The 25,379-nt window shown below is 41.8% G+C and overlaps 2 protein-coding genes across 2 annotated transcripts in view; both read right to left on the minus strand.

Annotated features, from left to right (window-relative positions):
- The window catches only part of chd1 (chromodomain helicase DNA binding protein 1), a 40,247-nt gene extending 21,943 nt beyond the window's left edge, over positions 1–18,304 (minus strand). Inside the window, exons 1-14 of the mRNA XM_046290579.1 lie at positions 17,982–18,304; positions 16,327–16,461; positions 9,851–10,034; positions 9,380–9,484; positions 9,062–9,114; positions 8,818–8,964; positions 8,001–8,275; positions 7,034–7,259; positions 6,753–6,853; positions 6,360–6,538; positions 5,600–5,724; positions 5,151–5,367; positions 1,721–1,810; positions 876–1,066 (exon numbers count right to left, since the gene is read on the minus strand). Coding sequence (XP_046146535.1) covers positions 876–1,066; positions 1,721–1,810; positions 5,151–5,367; positions 5,600–5,724; positions 6,360–6,538; positions 6,753–6,853; positions 7,034–7,259; positions 8,001–8,275; positions 8,818–8,964; positions 9,062–9,114; positions 9,380–9,484; positions 9,851–10,034; positions 16,327–16,379 — 1,946 coding nt within the window. The 5' untranslated portion in view covers positions 16,380–16,461; positions 17,982–18,304. The remainder of the gene's footprint in view (positions 1–875; positions 1,067–1,720; positions 1,811–5,150; positions 5,368–5,599; positions 5,725–6,359; positions 6,539–6,752; positions 6,854–7,033; positions 7,260–8,000; positions 8,276–8,817; positions 8,965–9,061; positions 9,115–9,379; positions 9,485–9,850; positions 10,035–16,326; positions 16,462–17,981) is intronic.
- A 1,809-nt stretch (positions 18,305–20,113) lies between these two features.
- On the minus strand, positions 20,114–21,852 carry LOC124048006 (transmembrane protein 217-like). The gene is made up of 3 exons (XM_046368365.1): positions 21,716–21,852; positions 20,352–21,231; positions 20,114–20,253 (listed from the first exon to the last, which is right to left on the minus strand). The coding sequence occupies exon 2, from the start codon at positions 20,939–20,941 to the stop codon at positions 20,375–20,377; it is 567 nt and encodes a 188-aa protein (XP_046224321.1). The 5' UTR covers positions 20,942–21,231; positions 21,716–21,852; the 3' UTR covers positions 20,114–20,253; positions 20,352–20,374.
- Positions 21,853–25,379: the final 3,527 nt, after the last annotated feature.

The following is a 25,379-nucleotide window of genomic DNA, read 5'->3' on the forward strand; positions in this document are numbered from 1 at the left end:
GCTTGGAAGGAGCCTACAGTGTTGCTTGGAAAGAGCCTACAGTGTTGCTTGGAAAGAGCCTACAGTGTTGCTTGGAAGGAGCCTACAGTGTTGCTTGGAAAGAGCCTACAGTGTTGCTTGGAAAGAGCCTACAGTGTTGCTTGGAAAGAGCCTACAGTGTTGCTTGGAAAGAGCCTACAGTGTTGCTTGGAAAGAGCCTACAGTGTTGGTTGGAAAGAGCCTACAGTGTTGCTTGGAAAGAGCCTACAGTGTTGCTTGGAAAGAGCCTACAGTGTTGCTTGGAAAGAGCCTACAGTGTTGCTTGGAAGGAGCCTACAGTGTTGCTTGGAAGGAGCCTACAGTGTTGCTTGGAAGGAGCCTACAGTGTTGCTTGGAAGGAGCCTACAGTGTTGCTTGGAAGGAGCCTACAGTGTTGCTTGGAAGGAGCCTACAGTGTTGCTTGGAAGGAGCCTACAGTGTTGCTTGGAAGGAGCCTACAGTGTTGCTTGGAATGATTGCTAGTGAACTCATTTTAGAGCAGATGGTGTTAAAACTGTAGCATAGCATACCAGTGTATTTTGCTAAGTCCAGTTTGCAGTTGAGTTTTGGCCACATGAAATAAAAATGCTGTGTTGTCGTTTTCCAGTAACGTTATACTATGCTATTATATACACGGTTCTGTTATGTAGAATACTGTGATCAGTGTGATATATTTTCAGACAGACATTCAGCTTTGATCAAACTCTACTAAACGAGCACCATCGGATATGCAGCCGTTAACTCATATAGGACAGCTAGTCTTCACACACACACAACACACACACACACACTTAAATCAAAATAGGACAGTCAACACCCCCCCGCCCCGCCACATACACACCGGCTAGGTGACCTACTTTTCGGGCATGATGAAGTGCAGCAGGGACCAGAGCTCTTTGAGTGAGTTCTGCAGCGGCGTGCCAGTGATGAGCAGCCGGTGGTTGGACTTGAAGTCCATCATGGTCTTATAAAGGAGCGAGTCGTCGTTCTTCAGCCGGTGGGCCTCATCCACGCCGATGAAGGCCCATGGCACGTTCCCCAGGAATCCCTGCATAGTGGACACAAAGTGACAGTTATACAATGTGATGCCAATGGGTCACTGGGTTAGCACATGGTGATGGCCACACCAGGGTTGGGTCTTCGATGTTAATGTTGAAAAGTAAATCACTTGGGCAAAAGCTAAATGACTACAGGGCAGCAGGGTAGCCTAGTGGTTAGAGCGTTGGACTAGTAACCGGAAGGTTGCAAGTTCAAATCCCCGAGCTGACAAGGTACAAATCTGTCGTTCGGACCTTGACCCACTGTTCCTAGGCCGTCATTGAAAATAAGAATTTGTTCTTAACTGACAAGCCTAGTTAAATAAAGGTTAAAAATAAAAATAAACATTAAAAGGGATACTTCATGATTTTGGCAAAGGAGCACTTGATCTACTGACCCAGAGTCAGATGAGGCCCTTTATCTACTGACCCAGAGTCAGATGAGGCCCTTTATCTACTGACCCAGAGTCAGATGAGGCCCTTTATCTACTGACCCAGTCAGATGAGGCCCTTTATCTACTGACCCAGAGTCAGATGAACTCATGGATACCAGTTTTGTCCTCTGTGTGCAGTTTAGCTCAGGTAAATCATTAATTGATTAATTACTTTTTTTTTTATCTTCGAGAGAAGAATCTTTCAACTCACAAAGATCTAAGAAATCTTACCTTATCTTTTAGGAGAATTTCATATGTTGTTAGCAGGATGTTAAACTTGAGTCTCTTGTTCTGAACGTGCATCCATTCATGTGTTCTGATCTAAAAAGTAACAAAGGAAGAATTCATAATTAATTGCAACCTCAACTCAAGAAAAGGGTGTCTCAATATTTAAATAGTAACTTCATAGTAAAACACTCCTCAAATATCAAGTACCATAAACCCCTATTATTTAACCTTTATTTACTCATTTACTAATCATGTCAGTTAATAACAACTTATTTACAATGACGGCCCACCACGGCCAAACCCTAAACCGGACAACGCTGGGCCAATTGTGTGCCGCCCTATGGGACCCCCAATCACGGCCGGTTGTGATACGGTTTAATTAATTAATTAAAGTGTCTTAGACCGCTGCACCACTCAGGAGCCCCTATGCAATATCAGCAGTTTGAAAAACCCTCTCATCTGTTCTGAATCATGAATAATCTAAATGGAGAATATTATTGTATACCCCCCCCATCATATCCATCACTGAGGCTGTAGCCTATCATATTGCTAGAAATGTATGCTATTCTCAATAACACAAACTCCAATGCAAATCAGAGGCAAAAAATGGGTTTATTTGAGAAGGCCAAATCCATATGTTATGCTTGGGAGGTAGATGTTCAGTCCCTCGTCCTCAGCTTCCCCCCGAACAAAGGAACAGGATGCTATTTATAACCCCCCCCCACCATAGCCTGGGTTTGACCAATCAGAAGTCCGTGCAGTACAACTTACCCAATTGCCAAATAACAAGTATCCTGCCCCCAACTCAATGTACAGATCAATGAAAACGTGGCACATGTTGCCCTGAGTTCAGGAGTGACATTCCATAGATTCTGAACATATTGTGACGGCCCTGAATTTTTCTGAACCGTCTCAGTGCAGCTCCTTCCAATAGGGCGCTTTCCCTTGAATTCCCAATTAAATAGCCAGCATCAGCTGCGCAAAAGTGGGGTTGTGATGGAGACGTGCATGAGGATGTGTTCGACACTCAGTTCCGAAGCTTCTCTATTCCGTTTGTTTTGTTGCTGTTAAACGTGTGTTTTGTAGCCTAAGAGAGTTTACCCAGGATGGGATCCACTCTTTGCGTCCCTGGACTACACCTCTCCGTTCTTCGTGGCCTTTCTCCGCTGGAGATCCATTGGCGGATTGGATTGTCTGACTGACCGACTGACTACCACCTTTTTGTATACGGTATTTCATTTGTTTGTGATGATGTGATGTATACCCAATTTGTAAGTCGCTCTGGATAAGAGCGTCTGCTAAATGACTTAAATGTAATGTTAAATGTGATTTATGTAGTTAGTTGTAGTTGAGGACTTAATTAAGAGTTGATACGCTTTAAAGTTCTGTGGTAAAATAATTGTTATATTGATGGTATGTTTAATACTGGGTTTACGCTACACTGAATGAACGGACAAACATTGCGTGACAAAAGTCACTTGAGTTCACTGAACTCCTTTTACCGGGCTGGACTCTTTTTAGGCCCGAGGTACAGGACATTTCTGGAGGAACCAGAAGTCATTGTGTTAGGATAGGATAAAGTAATCCTTCTCACCCCCCCCCCTTAAAAGATTTAGATGCACTATTGTAAAGTGGCTGTTCCACTGGATGTCATAAGGTGAATGCACCAATTTGTAAGTCGCTCTGGATAAGAGCGTCTGCTAAATGACTTAAATGTAAATGTGTTATATTATATGTGTGCGTAATCCTTGATGTTGTTAATTACAACCCACACAAAAGAATATAGTTGTTTTGGAAGTTCTTTCCAATGTTTTAAGGGTTTATGAAAAGTTTATTTCCATCCTGACTTTTACATGAGTCCTTTGTATTGGTGTAGACTTGACGGACCAGATGGGACTCATTCCCACCCAAACTAAAAGGAGAAACCAATGTTTTCTCTGGTAGGCACAACCTACCTGGCACCCCTATAAATAATAACCTCAAGTCAAAACCGTTACAATATGTTGAACTGAAACCCAAATTCTATTTTCAATTCGCTACTGCCCATTGGTACTCTAGTCCTCTCATCCTGTCCGTTGTGTATTTATCTTCAAAATATTATTTGAATATCCATCACTACTGCTGAAGCCTACCATGTCATCCATCATATCCATAACTACCATGTCATCCATCATATCCATAACTACCATGTCATCCATCATATCCATAACTACCATGTCATCCATCATATCCATAACTACCATGTCATCCATCGTATCGTATCCATAACTACCATTTCACCCATAACTACCATGTCATCCATCATATCCATAACTACCATGTCATCCATCATATCCATAACTACCATGTCATCCATCGTATCGTATCCATAACTACCATTTCACCCATAACTACCATGTCATCCATCGTACCCATAACTACCATGTCATCCATCGTACCCATAACTACCATGTCATCCATCGTACCCATAACTACCATGTCATCCATCGTACCCATAACTACCATGTCATCCATCGTACCCATAACTACCATGCCATCCATCGTACCCATAACTACCATGCCATCCATCGTACCCATAACTACCATGTCATCCATCGTATCCATAACTACCATGTCATCCATCGTATCCATAACTACCATGTCATCCATAACTACCATGCCATCCATCGTACCCATAACTACCATGCTATCCATCGTACCCATAACTACCATGCCATCCATCGTACCCATAACTACCATGTCATCCATCGCACCCATAACTACCATGTCATCCATCGTACCCATAACTACCATGTCATCCATCGTACCCATAACTACCATGTCATCCATCGTACCCATAACTACCATGTCATCCATCGTATCCATAACTACCATGTCATCCATCGTATCCATAACTACCATTTCATCCATAACTACCATGCCATCCACCGTACCCATAACTACCATGCTATCCATCGTACCCATAACTACCATGCAATCCATCGTACCCATAACTACCATGTCATCCATCGTACCCATAACTACCATGTCATCCATCATACCCATAACTACCATGCTATCCATCGTACCCATAACTACCATGCCATCCATCGTACCCATAACTACCATGCCATCCATCATACCCATAACTACCATGTCATCCATCATACCCATAACTACCATGTCATCCATCATACCCATAACTACCATGTCATCCATCATATCCATAACTACCATGTCATCCATCATACCCATAACTACCATGTCATCCATCATACCCATAACTACCATGTCATCCATCATACCCATAACTACCATGTCATCCATCATATCCATAACTACCATGTCATCCATCATATCCATAACTACCATGACACCCATCATACCCATAACTACCATGTCATCCATCATACCCATAACTACCATGTCATCCATCACTACGGCTGTAGCCTACCATGCCCCGGCTGCTAATGTCACCCAGGTAGACCACCACGTTCATGAGCGGGGCCCACAGTTGGATCTCTCTCTGCCAGGAGACGAGTGTGGACAGGGGTACCACCAGCAGGAACGGTCCGTACAGCTGGTGTTCATGGAACTGGTAGTTGAGGAAAGAGATGGTCTGGATGGTTTTTCCCAGGCCCATCTCATCTGCCAGGATGCAACTGTTCCCCCTGGTGAAAGAAGAGAGGATGGTGAGAAAAGTGTTAGGAGCACCGACAGGATGATGCAAACTATATATAATGATTGATATATATATAGAGTGATATTTAATATGAATTACGGAACAACCAAATGCTGAGTTGAGCAAAAAATAAATAAAAATCGACGAAAATTATTCTGCAAAAAATTGGAATACAACAACCATGGTGACAACAACAGAAGCTCAAGAAGACTATGACGTACTTGCACCATGAGTGAGCCATCCAGTTCAAGCTGTCTAACTGGTAGTCTCGGAGCTGCAGTCCTTCTCCACCGATATAGGACGGCTGTTTCTTCATGGGAATAAATCTCGGCCTCTGTTTCAACACCTGACGGGGGAGACAGGAGAGAGCGTGAGTGAGTTTGAAGTTCAAAATTAAAACAAGTCATTGCAACGGAGTCCGCCAGTTCTCTGTCATTCCCCAAAAAAAGGGATGACCACTCTAAGTCAACTACTCAAACTACAGCCCGGTTCCTAAAACGATTCCAAGTCTCTACAACTGGGTCCTTGCCAGGTCCTCAGTTTTTAAAGGGAATGGATAGGAAACAGAAAAATTACAACATTGCTGACTTCCCCTCTCCAATCCAATGTGTTACGTAAGGACAGACCACGAGGGGCTTTAAGTGGAGGAAATGGGTTACGTTAAATAAAAGACAAAATAACCAGGAATTAGGCTACAAGGAAATTATACTCAAGAACAGACCAAAATATATATATATACAATCTCGTATATATATACGAGATTGTGTCTTTTATTTACCTAGGAAAGTCCGTTAAGAACAAATGATTATCTCCTCTGTATGAAATTGTTTTCTTCTAAGTACAATTTATTTTGAGGCTTTAGTTGTGGTCAATTTGCAGTGTAGAAATTATTATAGTTATGTTCCAGCCCCCGAACATCCGCTCCGACTGAATCTAGTCGCCTATACCTGGTCTAGGGGCAATAATCACCCTACTCTTTACCTTGCAGTCTCTGGAGGGAATGGTCTTGGACTGGTTTCTGCGCATATAGTCATCTATGCTCTTCTGGTACTTTCTGGAGATGAGGGCTCCGTCCTCCCAGCTGCACTCGGAGTACGACAGGCCCTGCCACTTGCACAGGTAGTCCGGAAAACCGGCCGCCGACTTCTGATTTGAATGCCCTGGGTGACATTAAAACAGAACACACATTTAAAAGGGCGCAATTCCAGATCAAAACAAAAATGTTTAGGCAATACTTTAAGAATGTTATTTATAGAACTATCACAAGACTGACTCTGCATAAAGTAGTGTAGTCTGCCCTATACATCTCAATCCTATGTCCCAGCCCCAAACCATAAACAATGGAAGGAACGCTTCGGCAGTAGGACATCTCACCAATTATCCTCTCCACCAGCTGATATTGTGAGTGTAAGTCGTCCATGAGTTCCTGTTGACAGTTGAAGTATTCCACATCCTCTGGTGAAGAACATTTTATCCTGGAGAAGGAAAATATAGTGAAAAAACCTGGAACTCAAAAACACCTCTTCCAACCAATAGCCAAGGCCACATTACAATTGAAATGTACACATCTGTTTTGTAATATCTTTTTATTATTGATAGTTTATCTTTTTGACTGATTGACAAACCAATTTCCACTCACGGATGAATTATCTTACCATTTCTTCTTGTCCGATTCCTTCTTCTTGAAGTTGTCTAGTTTCTTCATGCCCTTGACGTTCTGCAGCTTCAGCGTCTCCTCCGTCTCCCAGGTGTTGTGGATATGGGACCAGCCTTTCCACTTGAACAGGTACTGCTGCTCGCCCGCCTCCTTGTTGGGGTTGAAGTTGGCGTTGGGGTCTCCGTCCGCCTCCACTGCGTACACCGTGGTGGTGCCTCCAGTCGCTGTGGGGGGAAAATAACAACCGGTGTTTAGTATGGAAATAATAAATCATTTATTCAAAATCTCAAACCGAAAAACTAACTAACAAACAAGCAAGCAATATATCATGCCAGGTCAGGTCAACTAAAAGAGACCATGTCTTTGAAAGCTGCATCCTCTGCAGGTGGAGAGGGTTAGTTCATGGTGTCAGCGTAGGGAGCAGGTCAGAGGATAGTAAATTACTCTGATGATCTGGCACAGTGCAAGTCTGGGTACCAGCCTGAATCTTATAGTCACTGGACTTCTCTTCCACTCTGATGCACCCACTTGAGGGATGCCTCAGCAGCTCTGAGCGCCAGAAAGCTCACCACACAAAGCTCAGAGTAGTAGCCAGTCATCCTCACTACGAGCACTCTGCCTCACCACTTTCTCCCGTTCCTCTCACGCGACAAGCAGCCAGGTGAAATTTAAAAAGCAGGTACTCTGAGGTACTCTGTCCAGATGCATTTTCTAAACAAAAACATGTTCTGGCTAGCCAGCCAAGACAAAGAGTTGACCGGTTAGTCAATCTGCAAATCCATGGCTCAAAAACACCAGATACATGCAACAAAAACTCAAAAAAAGATACAAAACAATGAAAATAACACTAATTAACTAAATATGTAAAAACGTACAGGACCTCAGTCTAGGTTGCTACCAGGGCGTCATGGCAACTATCAACTTAGTTGAATGGTACACTGACTCTTCTGGTTTTTCCCCTTTACCTCCTCTCCTCCCTATCCGCGTCTCCATCACACGCTCCAGGGTCTCAAACTCATCCTCGTCCGGCGGAGGCACATCCTCCCCGCACACCTCCACCAGGTCGTCAGAGTCAGTCTTCTGCTCCTCGTCCTCCTTGTAGCTGACGTTCTGCGTGGCCTGGCGCCTGGGCCCCTGGTTCGACGACGACTTCTTGCCGTCGTAGTCGTCGTCCGAGGATGAGCCCGCAGAGGGCTTTTTCCTCTGCACATTGCTCTTCTTCCCGTTTCTGGCGTTGGCCCTGAAGGAAGAGAGAGCAGACAGACACGTTACGGTGAGTTCTGGACAACTGCTTTGAGAACAGGAGAGTTGCAACATATGGACCCAACATATGAGCAGAAATGTAATTCTCTTGAGAGTTCTAGTCCATGACTGAAAGGGTGTTTCCTCTCCTTGACCCTTAAAGGTAATTTGATCTTCAAATCAAATTATATTTATCACATACACAGATTACAGCAGGTGTAAACGATGCAGTGAACTGCTTACGTGCTAGCTGCCTAAACAATACAGCACATCTTTATAGCCAGAGTGCATTGACCGTCAATTGATGAATTGTGGTGGCTGAGAATCCATTCTAAAAGGATTGGTTTGGATCCAGAAACTGTTACCATGCTGATACTGGGGCTAAAATCAAACTGATCTATGGGATCAATGGACCTAATAGGTATAAACTTTGAAAATGAACTATTTCCACAGTGAAAGGGCAAAAATTAGGAGTCTCGATGAGATAAATAGTAATCTGTTGGCATACAACAGCTTTCGGGGGAGGGAAAAAAATCTTACTTGGTTGGAAGCTTCCTGCTTTTGACTTTGTGACTGGGCTCGTAATCATCCGACTCCTCACTGTGCTCCTGTTCCTGTGCTGACGAGTCAGAACCGGAACCACTTCCAGAACCCGATCCAGACCCGGAGGACGATCCAGAACCCGATCTAGAGGGAGCATTATACCAACAGTATAGCCCACAGTATAGCCCACAGTAAGTGTGTTTGATATCACTGCTGAACGGTGTCAGGGAGTACAACTCACTTTCTTCTCTTTCCACTCGAGTCGTCATCTGAATCCTCACTGCTCGACGAATCCTAAAAAACATCAAATGGAAAACAGATTAGAAAAGAAGTCCCAAATAATATTTTCTAGCCTACCTGGGTGTAATGTTGTGAGTTATAACATATATCACCAAATCAATGAATGACAGAACTAACTACCACCAAACACCAGCCTATAAATCTGAGTGAAATGTTATTCAAATTTTAAAGATAAAAAATATCCCGTCTTCACTGAATTTGAGCCTTAGAACACACTTTGAATAACGATGGAATTAGAATGATTAATAACGCCACCCACCGATCCACTGTTTGAAGAGCTCTGTTGTTGTTGCTGCTGGAGTTGCTGTTTCCTGAGCATAGCTGACCTTTGAACTGCTAGGATACTGGGGTTGGACTTCCAGAACTGAGATAAAGATAGGAGCGTCAGCTACAAGTACAGTTCCCCCGTGGACAACACAGTTCTTGTTCAACAGAAATACAAAATGGGGCTGTTGACCAGGGTCGTATGTATCAATGGTCTGATTTAGGTTCAATGTAGCCTTTTAGATGGCAACGAATAATGTGACATGGTAAAGGAGAGACTTGATACTGAATCAGCTCTTTTACTCTGAGATGCTTGACACATACAGCCCCAGAACTCATATCTTGTGATTAGATCTCTTATCTTGTTTGAACTATTCAACCTGACAAGATCATGTTGTGCTAACCACAGTGAATCAATCTCAAAATTACATTTCACGTAGTTTTAGCTGAATGTCGGTGTTCCTACCTCGGCTCCATCGATCTTGGCTTTGTTTTCTGGTTCGTTCTTCTCCTTGGATTTCCCAGAGTCGGAATCGGACTGGCTGCCGGAGTCTGAGCCGCTTCCTGAGCCGCTTCCTGAGCTGCTACTGGAACTGGAACTAGAACTGGAGCCCGATCCAGAGCCCGACCCGGACTCATCGTCCGAGTTGCTGCAAGCAAACAAATGATTTCTTAGACTAAGATCAACACAATAACCTATACTTGAAGTGGACTGAAATAGGTGTCTGGACTCTGTAGTCATTTTGGGTGCCGGTACCATTTACATTTAGGTGCCAGAACTCTGCAATGTTGTTTAAAAAATAAAATAATTATGTGCACCTTCTAAGAGGTGCCCGTACTTAAGCAGTAGAAAAATCTAGGTGTGTTCTTGCCGAAGTCTAGCACCGATAACTAAACACACAGAACTCTTAGGAAATCCTAGAGCTATGTCTGAAAAGGTTTCATTTTAGATGAGTCAGTTGTGAGCACACATTCCCTCCTGCGTGCGAATGTGCATATCTCACTCTGCCTCAAAACAACAACAGAAAGCATATGTGGTGCTCCAGCTCTTCAAACAACACGGCTAAACTTGAGTATGGAGGCCGTTGGTAAGGACTAGGTACAAGCTAAATAACACGTTAATGGTGATGCACAACATATTATTCCCCCCCCCCCCTTTAAGATTTAGATGCACTATTGTAAAGTGACTGTTCCACTGGATGTCATAAGGTGAATGCACCAATTTGTAAGTCGCTCTGGATAAGAGCGTCTGCTAAATGACTTAAATGTAAATGTAATATCTGTACTATCTACATGAACATGTAAATAAATCACTATGCCATATTTTGGTAAACAAAAACAATACTGTGCTGAACCAAAATATAAATGCAACAATTTCAAAGATTTCACTAAGTTACAGTTCAAATAAGAAAATCAGTCAATTGAAATAAATGAATCTGGCATTAATCTATGGATTTCACATGACTGGGAATACAGATATGCATCTGTTGGTCAGATATGTAAAAAAATCAAAATCAAAAAGTAGGGGGGAGTGGATCAGAAAACCAGTCAGTATCTGATGTGACCACCATTTGCCTCATGAAGCGCGACACATCTCCTTCACATAGAGTTGATCAGGCTGTTGATTGTGACCTGTGGAATGTTGCCCCACTCCTCTTCAATGACCGTGTGAAGTCAAATCCAATTTTATTGGTCACATACACGTGCTTAGCAGATGTTATTGCGGGTGTAGTGAAATGCGTGTTTCTAACTCCAACAGTGCAGTATTATCCAACCTTTTGGCCCAGTGTTGTCCAGGTTTGGCCAGGGCTGGCCGTCACTGTAAATAAGAATTTGTTCGTAACTGACTTTCCAAATTAATTTAAGGTTACATTTTTAAAAATAGATTAACAATTTCACAACATATACCCAATACGCACAAATCTAAGTAGAGGAATGTAATTAATAATATATAAATATATAGATGAGCAATGTTAGAGTGGCAGACTAAGATACAGTAGAATAGTATAGAAAACAGTATATACATAAGAGATGAGTAAAGCAAGATATGTAAACATTATTAAAGTGGCAAATGTTCCATTATTAAAGTGGCCAGTGATTTCAAGACAATGTACACAGGCAACATCCTCTAATGTGCTAGCGATGGCTAATTAACAGTCTTGGGGTCAACCGATTATGATTTTTCAACACCAATACCAATTATTGGAGGACCAAAAAAAAAAGCTGATACCGATTTTTTATTTTAAATCGGCCAATTTGTATTTATATATATATACATATGTAATATTTAAATAATGCAAACACACAGTGTTGGAGAAGAAAGTAAAAGTGCAATATGTGCCATGTAAAAAAAGCTACCGTTTCAGTTCCTTGCTCAGAACATGAGAACATATAAAAGCTGGTGGTTCCTTTTAACATGAGTCTTCAATATTCCCAGTTATAAAGTTTTAGGTTATAGTTATCATAGGACTATTTAATATACCTTTGACTATTGGATGTTCTTATAGACTCTATAGTATTGCCAGCCTAATCTCTGGAGTCGATAGGCTTGAAATCATAAACAGATCTGTGCTTCAAGCATTGCGAAGTGCTGCTGGCAAACGCAGGAAAGTGCTGTTTGAATGAATGCTTACGGGCCTGCTGCTGTCTACCTCCGTTCAGTCAGACTGCTCTATCAAATCAGACTTAATTATAATATAATAAACACACAGAAATACAAGCCGTAGTTAATTAATATGGTCAAATCCGGAAACGATCATTTTGAAAACACGTTTATTCTTTCAGGGAAATATGGAACCATTCCATATTTTATTGAATGGGCAGCAACCCTAAGTCTAAATATTGCTGTTACATTGCACAACCTTCAAAGTTATGTCATAATTATGTAAAATTCTGGCAACTTAATTATGGTCTTTGTTAGGAAGAAATGATCTTCACACAGTTCACAAGCCAGGCAGCCCAAACTGCTGCATATACCCTGACTCTGCTTGCACTGAACGCAAGAGAAGCAACACAATTTCCTTAGTTAATATTGCCTGCTAACATGCATTTCTTTTAACTAAATATACAAGTTAAAACATATATATACTTGTGTGTTGATTTAAAGAAAGGCATTGATGTTCATGGTTAGGTACATTGGTGCAACAATTGTGCTTTTTCCCCCGAATTAGCTTTTGTTAAATCATCACCCGTTTGGCGAAGTAGGCTGTGATTCGATGATAAATTAACAAGCACCGCAATGATTATATGCAACGCAGGACAAGCTAGTTCACCTAGTAATATCAACCAAGTGTAGTTAACTAGTGATTTGTTAAGATTGATTGTTTTTTTATGAGATAAGTTTAATGCTAGCTAGCAACTTATCTTGGCTCCTTGCTGCACTCGCGTAACAGGTGATCAGCCTGCACGCGGTCTCCTTGTGGATTGCAATGTAATCGGCCCCCAAAAATGCTGACTACCGATTGTTATGAAAACTTGAAATCGGCCATGCCAATTAAATCAGTCGACCGCTATAGCAGTCTGATGGCCTTGAAACGGATGTTTTAAGTCCCAGTTTTGATGCACCTGTACTGAGCATGCCTTCTGGATGATAGCAGGGTGAACAGGTAGTGGCTCAGGTGATTGATGTCCTTGATCTTTTTGGCCTTCCTGTAACATCGGGTCCTATAGGTGTCCTGGAGGACAGGTAGTATGCCCCTGGTGATGCGTTGGACAGACCGCACCACCCTCTGGAAAGCCCTGCAGTTGCAGTCGGTGCAGTTGTCGTACAAGTCAGTGATATAGCCCGACAGGATGCTCTCAATTGTGCACCTGTAAAAGTTTGTGAGGGTTTTAGGTGCCAAGACACATTTCTTCAGCCTTCTTCAGCCTCCTGAGGTTGAACAGGCACTATTGTGTAATGTAATGTGCCTTCACCACACTGTCTGTGTGGGTGGACTATTTCAGTTCGTCAGTGATGTGTATGCCGAGGAACTTAAAACTTTTCACCTTCTCCACTACGGTCCCGTCGATGTGGATAGTGGGGTGTTCCCTCTGCTGTTTCCTGAAGTCCACAATCATCTCCTTTGTTTTGACGATGTTGAGTGAGAGGTTATTTTCCTGGCACCACTCCAAGAGCCCTTACCTCCTCCCTATAGGCTGTCTTGTCATTGTTGGTAATCAAGCCTACTACTGTTGTGTCGTCTGCAAACTTGATGATTGAGTTGGTGGCGTTCTTGGTCAAGCAGTCATGGGTGAACAGGGAGTTGAGGGGGCTGAGCACCACCCTTGTTGGACCCACGTGTTGAGGATCAGCGAAGTGTAGGTGTTGTTTCCTACCTTCAGCACCTAGGGGCGGCTGTCAGGAAGTTCAGGACCAAGTTTCACAGGGCGGGGTTCAGACCCAGGGCATCGAGCTTAATGTTGAGCTCGGAGTTGAATGCTGAGCTATAGTCAATGAACAGCATTCTTACACAGGTATTCCTCTTCTCCAGATGGGATAGGGCAGTGTGATAGTGATTGCATTGTCCGTGGACCTATTGGCGCAGCAAGCAAATTGAAGTGGGTCTAGGGTGACAGACAAGGGTAGAGGTGATATCTGATCCTTGAGTAGTCTCTCAAAGCACTTCATGACGACAGAAGTGAGTGGTACAGGGCGATAGTCATTTAGTTCAGTTCCCTTTGCTTTCTTGGGTAAAGGAACAATGGTGGCCATCTTGAAGAATGTGGAGACAGCTGACTGGGATAGGGTGAGATTGAATATGTCCGTAAACACACCCGCCAGCTAGTCTGTGCATGCTAAGGATGCGGCTTGGGATGCCGTCTTGCGAGGGTTAACATGCTTAAAATGTCTTACTCACGTTGGCCACGGAGGAGGAGAGGCCACAGTCCTTGATACCAGGCCGCGTCGGTGGCACTGTGTTATCCTCAAAGCAGGCGAAGGGGTTTAGCTTGTCCGGAAGCAAGACGGTGTCCGCGTAATGGCTGGTTTTCCTTTTGTAGTCTGTGATTATCTGTTGACCCTGCCACATATGTCTTGTGTCTGATCCATTGAATTGCGACTATACTTTGCCTGTTTGATTGCCCTGCGGAGGGAATAACTACACTGTTTGTATTCTACCATATTCCCAGTCATCTTGCCATGATTAAATGCGGTGGATATTGGCGGAAACTGGAACACGCGGTCATACACGTTGATCCAGAGCATCCCATGTCTGGTGAGTATGAAGACCATGGAAGAACCGGGACATTTTTAGCTTCCAGGAATTCTGTACAGATCCTTGCGACATTGGGCTGTGCATTATCATGCTGAAACACGAGGTGACTGCATCAGATGAATGGCACGACAATGGGCCTCAGGATCTCGTCACGGTATATTAGTGCATTCAAATTGACATCAATAAAATGCAATTGTGTTCGAAGCTTATACCATACCAGATCCCCATCATAGGGCACTGTTCACAACATTGACATCAGCAAACCGCTCGCCCATACGGCACCATACACATGGTGTGCGGTTGTGAGGTCGGTTGGACATACTGCCAAATTCTCTAAAACATTGGAGGCGACTTGTGGTAGAGAAATTAACGTTAAAATTATCTGGCAACAGCTCTGGTGGACATTCTTCCAGTCACCATGCCAATTGCACGCTCCCTCAAAACTTGAGACATCTGCAGCATTGTGTTGTGGTAAAACTGCTCATTTTAGAATGGCCTCGTCCCCAGCACAAGGTGCACCTGTGTAATGATCAAGGTGTTTAAATAGCTTCTTGATATGCCACGCCTGTCAGGTGGATGGATAATCTTGGCAACGGAGAAATTCTCACTAACAGGGATGTAACTCATTTGTGCACAACAATTGAGAGAAATAATATTTCTGAGCGTATGGAACATTCCTGGGACCTTTTTTTTCAGCTCATGAAAAATGGGACCAACACTTTACATGTTGCGTTTATTTTTGTTTAGTAGTGTATATAAATCCTATCAAATATTTCTTCATTACTTTGGCTTTAGGGACTGCGTCGTGCAGTAAAACTCAATAAACATCCGGGTGTGAGATATCACAACAAAACAGAAAAACGTTCATTTGAAGACACTGGTAGCCAATGGATTGACACTGACGATGTGAAACAAGAAAAGCATGATGACTCCAAGAGCTATGTCATAAGGAAGCATATTGTTTTACGTCACACACACACAAACTGTTTGCTGTTGTATTTGTGCTTTTGCCAATGTCTTATCTGTGTTATCCGATTTCTCTTGCATGGTTTTTAATCCATTAAAAATTTCAAACACCACAACTATGGTTTGCCAACTTCCAGGTATTATCTAAGCACACAGAGGTCTCATTTTATGTTAATTTCAACAAGGATACGAAACCACTTGCTTACTCACTTGGAGCATCCAGTAGAGTGATTGTTTTGTCGCTAACTTGTCATAAACATACCGGCTAGTCCACACACACACACCTTTGCATCCAGTATATATACAGAACAACAATATAAAACGCAACATGTAGTGTTGCTCCCATGTTTCGTGAGCTGAAATAAAAAGATCCTATGCCCTCCCAGGCCCACCCCTGGCTGCGCCCATGCCCAGTCATGCAAAATCCATAGAATGGAACCTAATTTCTTGATTTCCTTATTTGAACTGTAACTCAGTAAAATCTTAGAAATTGTTGTGTTATATATATAATAAAAGCGCAAACACATAATCATCAGTTAGCAAGCTCCAATGTAAAAGTTTGTCCTCAATGAAGATCAAACAAGGGATGTTCTCTATTCTCTAGGAAACAAACAGAGGCAAGCGGGCTGAAATGGGACTGGGATCTACCTGAACGTGTCCAATAAGAAACTTTTGTTTCCATTGCAAATTGTTTAGCTATGGTTTGCACTAATGAATACACCCTGGACCAGTTGGTGGTCACATCACTGTCATATTCCCCAAACAGATGGAGACACGTTACCTTGACTCTCCACTGCTGTTGCTCACACCCTCGTCTTCACTTCTTCCAGCCATCTCTTAGAGTCCCAGATATATGAGCTTCTGAGAAAATGTTATAATCCAAGCTGCCCTGGTTTACGTGTTGTATGCAGTTCACCTGTAAAATCAAAAGCCACAAAAATAAAACACCATTTTGAAGTATGTACATTCAGTGTACACAACGTGACTGTTCTAGATTCATAACCCTGTACAAACTGAGAAACAAGTAATTTGCTAAACAAACCCATTCAATGTTTTATCCTTAAATTAATATAAACGTTACCTGATTATGGTTTGACTGCTTCCTAGTGACTGTTTGCACTGCTTCCCATGTAAGATAGCTACAAGAAAACAGTATTCTATAAACCCGGTGTGTTGTTTATAGCCATCTAGCTATTCTAAACTTGTTTAGCCTTATATGACGTTAGCTAGTTAGTAGCTAGCTACATTGAACTATAGAGCAAATTAGCTAACACATAAAGTCTGCTGGTTTGTTTTCATCCCTGTCACATTAGCTAGCTTCCTACGTTCGAATGCAAACGATAGTTGTAAGTTACCAAGCCAGCGCTTTTCCGACCGCACAGGCCTGTTGTGAGGCCTGCACAGCATGTGAGTTTCGCGCACTGTCCTGGACAATGCGCCGCACTCCAGATCTCTTTCGCAGGAGGCCCGAAGCAAGATAGTACCACGCCTACAGTATTCTTCTCTCGCATACATCGACAAAACAGAGTTGCGCAGCAAGCCAGTAAACTAGCAATGACAAACCAAGCTCTGGCTGTGTGCAGAAGACAGATTTATTTCTGAGATGTTTAGCATTAAGCGCATCATTTCAGCTGCTAGCTTTTGGCGGAATTACACTGATGCTAACTGCCCAGCTATAAACTAATATATAGCAATCCGTCTATGAGCGTACTACATTTACATCCATATTTTTTCCCCTCTAGCTCTGAAAAGTTGTTTGCTAACCTAGCTAGTTGCTAGCTGATGTTCTAGCTAAACAGTAAACTGAACTCAAGACCACTAACTAGCTAGCACACTGGCCTTGAAAGAGGAAAAAGCAACTAACCTTAAGCCACGTGAAACAATATTTAGCTAACAATAGTAAGTTATGGACGTTTAACAAAATATTTTCCACTTGTGGCAATTATTTACCCAGTTATCCTTTATTGTTTTCATATGTGGACATCTGAATGACCTAGTTAGCTTACTAGCTAGCTTAACAGTCACATTTTAGCAAACAAACTAGGCTAGGTACTGTAGCTTAGCTGACAAGCTAGCTAATCTAACAAACCAGGTCATGGGGAAAGTGTTAGGTAGGTTTTTTACATAAAACTTGTAGCCAATTGTGATTGTACCAGTTTCTAACAGTGCTCTAATCAATATATGCAAATTCCCATGACCTCAAACACATTCACATACTCATCACGTTTTATAATCACCCTTTTCCCGCACTCCCAAGCTAGCTCCCTCGTTGCTAATAGCTAACAAGAGTGTTTATCAGGTCGCTTACTTCCCAAAAAATCTAGCTAGGTGACAGGCTCCTTGCTTACTATGGAGTTATTTAACTAAACTAAGCAATAACACCACATAAATGCCTAAAAAAAAATTAATCGGGGTTTGTTTAGTATTTTAGGCTACCTTGAAGCTACGGCGAACTGCCAGTCTGATTCTGCCGTCCGACTTCAGTGGTCCTTTTTTCTTATTTTCTTTGGCTAGCGAACTAGCAGCTAAAGACAGCTAGCTAGCTCCCGGGCCGGGGTGAGCAGCCCCAACGGATCTTACTAGAATTCGAGCCAAGTTTCTTGATTTCTTCCTCCAGAAGTGTAAAAATATGTTTCACTTTTAATTTTTTTCGTTTTGAATTCGAAACAATATATGATTTAATTGACAGCGATTGTAGATAACATTTCAGCTGCGGGTCCTACTACAGCCGGTCTCCGCCATGACGCCGTCGAGTTCACTCTGTAACATTAGCGATGTTGAGTGTGGAAACCCCGGGTAGTGACGTAACGACGATGTTTTTTTGCAGTCTCTTACAACTGCAAACTACAACAGGGGACGAAAGGTGATGGTAGTCGTCGACCTATTATGTGAAATATAGTTAAAATTATAAAACAGAGGTAGCTAGTAGTCCACGTGAGAATTAAAATAGCATTGGGTTGAGTGGTTATTTTGACACCCTTCACTGCAATGCTTGCTTCAACCAAGCATTAACCTGCTTCAAATAATTGAATCCCAATTAATCTATTTGGACAAATTCTTAAAATTACCGTCTACATCTCTTATAATGGTCCTCATCACCACATTTTTTATGTAGATGATGTAACAGTTTCTAGAACTCCCTCTGCCAGAGGATAAATATATTATTTGGTAAATCAAGCCTCCTGAATCTCAATAAAAATGACAAAGGCAAACTAACTATTTAACAGCAAAAAGTAAAATGTTCTACATATTGAATGGTTATGGAATTTAAAAGAGTGCCGATTTCAACAGGTTATGGTCAGGGATATCTAGCAGAGTAACATGAGATAGGTGGTAAAAATTCAACTGTGGTGGTTATTAGGGTTGGGGGGTGCCAGGGACCTCACGTTAAGATATTATCACGATACTTCGGTGCAGATACAATATGTTTTGTGATTCTCACGATTCTATTCTATGTCTGCTGCAGAGGGACAAAAGAGTGGCATGATAAAACAAGTTTTGATCAGTCATGGAAATAAAAGTGCTGAAAACAAATTGACTCCCTATTTAAAAAGAAGATGGAGAACAAGCTATGAAGGAAAAATACTGGAGTTTTTGGTCTAGGTACCAACTAGTGCAAAATGAGTCTTGGGATATTGTCATAGTGATTACGATATATCGTCAAAAATAATATCACGATATGTAACTGTATTGAACCCCCCGCTCCCAACACTAGTGGTAATACAACTGGTGTGCTTCTATACGGACCTAAAGGCTAGGCCCAATGGCTGTCAAACCTAATTTAGGTCTGGCGGTAACTAAAACGATAGAGGAAAATGAACGAACAAAGATGATCAGCACAACTGTGGGGCATATTATCTTGGGGCCTCCATCCACTATTGTTATTCAGACAACAGGTCACGTGACATGACCTAGATTTCTTAGTGCTCCCTCAGCTCCCCTTTAGTTGGATGTCTGTAGCAGCTTTTGTGTATTGCCCTCTGGGGGAATCTTTAGAAAGTCCATTTAGTTTTGAATTACTTTCATGTTCTAGTCATCAATATGGAGTAACAGGTAGGTCTGGTACTTTTGTGGAATTGGTAATACATTCACTGAACTTTGGCATTGACTAGAGTTTCCATATTTGAAGTGTACACAGATGTAGGTTGATTGAACCAGGGAGTTAAGCCCCACACACAAAGCAGCTCAGTGCTACAATGGCCTCCAAGACATTAAGTTGAGTTTTAATGCTACATTTTTGTAATGCAAATACATCAACATGAAGCCAATGATTTTATGAATAAAGCAGTTCTCTTTTCAAAGGGAAGTATGCAGAGCTGTTGTTGAATTTCCAAAACTGTCTGCTTAGGTTTCTGAACACAGTACCTTTAACACATTTGGGTGATAAAATATTAAAATGTAAACATATATTTACTTGACCAGTGGTAGCCATATGTTCGATTATTCTTTTACGCTAGAAGAAGCTACAAATTATTTTTACTGTGTAATCATTATGTAATCAAAACAAAAAGTAGACAGTAAACATTAATGACTGAACAGACGCATTATTGTAATGAAAAACTGTAGAATTTTAGATTTGGAGGATACATACGTAAGACAGAGAACATCAAAATAAAACAAAAAAAAACAATGTTAAAAATACTCATATTATACTTTCTGCGTGTAAGTAAAAATCCAAAAATGTTTTTATTTTCGTATCTGAAGAGACCTGTGAGAAACAAAAATAATAAATTACGTTAATTAAGACTGAAATATAAACCAGCATCTGGAAGCACTGTAACAAGTCAGTTGGTCATGTTCACATACCGGTGTCTATTAGGGTCTCCATTTCAAACACTACTGTCAAAGGCCTTAAATTTCAGTTTGAGTTGCGTCCCCTCCTTTGGAATCCCGCCTTTGCGTTGTCGTGTCCCAAGCCGATGCCTCTCAATCTGCACTTCCAAACCGTGTGTAATTACGAGGGCTAGCCAGAAGGGGTCTCCCATGACCCTGCATATCACGCCGTACCACTCCAGTACACTCAGATCCAAACCCAGTGCCTGCATCTGCCTCTGGAGCAGGCAAGTGACCACCAACAGAATCACGTCGTACAGCGTCAGCCAGACCGCAAAGCCCAGGATGCCCACATGCTGGTGGGCCCAAACTGCTCCGAGCATGCACAGGGTCAGCAGTAGGGTGATGCCACCCAGGATAAGCAGAGAGTAGTAGTAACCGAAGCACACCTGGGGCAGAAGCTGGGAGCCTGTGATGTTGTTTGTGCTCTCCTTGGCTGTGCGCAGATGGCCAAACTCAAAGACCATTTGCATGACGCCCACCATCAAAAAATAGAGTCCTCCTACTATGGAGCCCTGGTAAGGGGTCATGCCACACAGGCCTGAAGACAGAAGTAGCTTCATGGTGACAATCACAGTCCAATGGGACAGAGGAGAGTGAGATGGAGAGAATAGATGAAAACAAGGAGACAGATGGTGAAAGGGTAAAGGAGTTGTAGTGGTTGAGAGGCAGAATTGGAAAATAAATATTTAAAAACACAGCGGCGAGGAGTCAGTCAGATTTGTTATCATTCCATCACAATGTCTCACTGAAAGAGGTCAGAACTCTTCTCGCTTAATATTCACAGTGGACGGCTGAGACTATGCAGAACAATCTGTTCACTCCTGGAAGAGAGGGAAATCCACAACAGCACCTGAAGGGAATAATCAGAAGACTGCGTTATGTTTGAAAACAAAATATTGGAGACTGGTATGATAATAGATTATTATTGCAATAAAACTGATCTCACACTGACACCAAACATAGGACAGGTAACAGTAGCTACTGTAGCTACAGGATAAAACTGTCACTGAAAACTGTCATGAGGATGACTGTGTGTAAGAAAGGCCTGTCTGTTATTAAATTGAATACGGTCTGTAATGTTAGCTTGCTATCTGATAACACATAGAGACCAATATTTTATCCAACTGTATGAAAATATGTGATGAATGTGTCAACGTCAACAGAAAGGAAAAAAAATCGCAAACAGCCAGCTAACGTTAACTCCAGTAACATTAGCTAATTTAACGTTAATAATAAGTTCGTTTCTAATGTTACATCAGTCGATATATATACACTGACGCGAAAATATATATATTTTTCACAACCATAAATATTAGCTGTGTGGCTCGACTCACTTTTGCTGGCGGGACATTTGTTGGAATTGGGCACTTTGTATTCACACCTTCTTGTTATTTTTTCACACTAAAAAATTGCTAGTTAGTAGAGCAATTAACATGTTCATCCGTTGTCCAGGTGATGAGCGAGGCCAGCAACGGTTGAAACCCCCTAGTGAAGCCGCGCGCGCACGACTCAACATTAGGCCTTTTTGCATCACGGCAAAAATAAATAAATAAATAAATACAACATATTACAATTCTTTATCATGGCCTCGCGGTCTCATGAGCTGAGCAAAAATAAATAAAATAAATACAACATATTACAATTCTTTATCATGGCCTCACGGTCTCATGAGCTGAGCAAAAATAAATAAAATAAATACAACATATTACAATTCTTTGTCTTGGCCTCACAGCCTCATGAGCTGAACAAAAATACATTAAAAAAATTAATACAACATATTACAACTCTTTCTCCGCTTGAGGCATAATAAATACAATATATACATTTTTTAAAATCCCCATCAAAATCTGTCTGTAAAATGTATCTATTTTTCTGCATGCGTCTCAATCCACCATTGCCTTCAATCTTGGCCTATTGAATCTGCGATGGATCGTGGCAGAGCTACAACGGTGTTTGTCAGACCAGGATACGTCTCGAAAATCGATCTTCTCACGAAAACTTCTGTAGCGTCCAACAGTCGTGGAACAAGTACCCAATAGTCCTACTTGAGTAAAAGTAAAGATACCTTAATAGAAAATGACTCAATTAAAAGTGAAAGTCACCCAGTAAAATCCTACTTGAGTAAAAGTCTAACAGTATTTGGTTTTAAATATACTTAATTATCAAAGGTAAATGTAATTGCTAAAATATACTTAAATATCAAAGATATCAAAAATAGAAATAGTAAAGTACAGATACCCCAAAACACTACTCATGTAGTACTTTCAAGTATTTTTTACTTAGGGTACTTTACACCACTGGCATCTTGGCCTTCAAACTAATATGACCCCTCTATGGAAAGATGAGACTCTCACGGACACAGTGTTCTCCGTTTTGCTCTACAGCCCCATACCAGTGTCACAGGACTGGTCTGAAGGTAACGTGAGCTTTCTTATATCTATCTACCTTTTGATTAAATGTTTAACTGTTTTTCCATGTATGAATCTGTTATTCAATGTGTTCCTATGGGCAAATAGAAGTCCAAATTAAATGTTATATCAAATAATGTTTTTATATACAGTACCAGTCAAAAGTTTGGACAAACCTACTCATTCAAGGGTTGTTCTTTATTTGAACTATTATCTACATAGTAAAAAAAAAAAACTATGAAATAGCACATATGCAATCATGTAGTAACCAAAATACATTTTAGATTTTAGATTCTTCAAACACCTTTTGCATTGATGACAGCTTTGCACACTCTTGGCATTCTCTCAACCAGCTTCACCTGGAATGCTTTTCCAACAGTCTTGAAGGAGTTCCCACATATGCCAAGCACTTTTTGGCTGCTTTTCCTTCACTCTGCGGTCCAACTCATCCCAAACAATCTCAATTGTGTTGAGGTCGGTTGATTGTGGAGGCCAGGTCATCTCATGCAGCACTCCATCACTCTCCTTCTTGGTCAAATAGCCCTTACACAGCCTGGAGGTGTTGAAAAACAAATGATAGTCCCATTAAGCGCAAACCAGATGGGATGGCATGTCACTGCAGAATGCTGTGGTAGCCATGCTGGTTAAGTGTGACTTGAATTCTAAATAAATCACTAACACTGTCACCAGCAAAGCACTCCCACACCATCTCCTCCATGCTTCAGGGTGGGAACCACAGATGCAGAGATGATCTGTTCACCTGCTCTGCGTCTCACAAAGACAAGGCAGTTAGAAGCAAAAATCTCAAATTTGGACTCATCAGACCAAACAACAGATTTCCAACAGTCTAATGTCCATTGCTCGTGTTTCTTGGCACAAGCAAGTATCTTCTTCTTATTGGTGTCCTTTAGTAGTGGTTCTTTGCAGCAATTCGACAATGAAGGTCTGATTCACACAATCTAATCTGAACAGTTGGTGTTGAGATGTGTCTGTTACATGAACACGGTGAAGTATTTATTTGGGCTGCAATTTCTGAGGCTGGTAACTCTAATGAACTTGTCCTCTGCAGCAGAGGTAACTCTGGGTCATCCTTTCCTGTGGTGGTCCACATGAGAGCCAGTTATATCATAGAGCTTGATGTTTTTGCGACTATACTTGAATAAACTTTAAAAGTTCTTGACACTTTCCAGATTGACTGACCTTCATGACTTAAAGTAATGATGGACTGTCATTTCTCTATACTTATTTGAGTTGTTCTTGCCATAATATGGACTTGGTCTTTTACCAAAAGGGCTATCTCTCTATACTAACCCTACCGTGTCACAACACAACTGATTGGCTGAAAGGAATTGTTCATTGAAATGCATTCCAGGTGCATTCCAGGTGACTACCTCATGACGCTGGTTGAGAGAATGCCAAGAGTGTGGAAAGCTGTCATCAAGGCAAAGGGTGGCTACTTTGAAGAATCTCAATATAAAATATATTTTGAGTAATTTAACACTTTTTTTGGTTACTACATGATTCCATATGTGTTATTTCATAGTTTTGATGTCTTCACTATTATTATAGTACAAATAGTACAAATGAAGAAAAACCCTTGAATGAGTAGGTGTGTCCAAACTTTTGAATGGTACTGTATATAGTGCCTTTGGAAAGTATTCTGACCCCTATTATAAATTGATGAAATTGTTATTTTTCCTCATCAATCTACACACAATACCCCATAATGACAAAATAATTTTAGCAATTTTTTTACAATAAAAAAATGGAAATATCACATTTATGTAAATATTCAGACCCTTTACTCAGTACTTTGTTGAAGCACCTTTGGTAGCGATTACAGCATTGAGTCTTCTTGGGTATGATGCTACAAGCTTGGCACACCTGTATTTGTGGAGTTTCTCCCATTCTTCTCTGCAGATCCTCTTCCTGCACAGCTATTTTCAGGTCTCTCCAGAGATGTTTGATCGGGTTGAAGTCTAAGCTCTTGCTGGGCCACTCAAGGACATTCAGAGACTTGTCCCGAAGCCAGCCTTGCGTTGTCTTGACTGTATGCCTTGGGTCGTTGTCCTGTTGGAAGGTGAACCTCGCCCCCAGTCTGAGGTCCTGAGCACTTTGGAGTAGGTTTTCATCAAGGATCTCTCTGTATTTTGCTCCGTTCATCTTCGGCTCGATCCTGACTAGTCTTCCAGTCCCTGCCGCTGAAAAACATCCCCACAGCATGATGATGCCACCACCAGCTCCGTAAGGATGGTACCAGGTTTCCTCCAGATGTGCCTTTTACTGAGGAGTGGCTTCCATCTGGCCAGGCTACCATAAAGGCCTGATTGGTGGAGTGCTGTAGAGATTGTTGTCCTTCTGGAAGTTTCTTTCATCTCCACAGAGGAACTCTGGAGCTCTGTCAGGGTGACCATCGGGTTCTTGGCCACCTCCCTGACCAAGGCCCTTCTCCACCGATTGCTCAGTTTGGCCGGGCAGCCAGCTCTAGGAAGAGCCTTGGTGGTTCCAAACTTCTTACATTTAAAAATCATGGAGGCCACTGTGTTCTTGGGGACCTTCAATGATGCAGAAATGTTTTGGTACCCTTACC

This window comes from Oncorhynchus gorbuscha, linkage group LG11 (assembly GCF_021184085.1).
Source record: "Oncorhynchus gorbuscha isolate QuinsamMale2020 ecotype Even-year linkage group LG11, OgorEven_v1.0, whole genome shotgun sequence".
Lineage (NCBI taxonomy): Eukaryota > Metazoa > Chordata > Actinopteri > Salmoniformes > Salmonidae > Oncorhynchus > Oncorhynchus gorbuscha.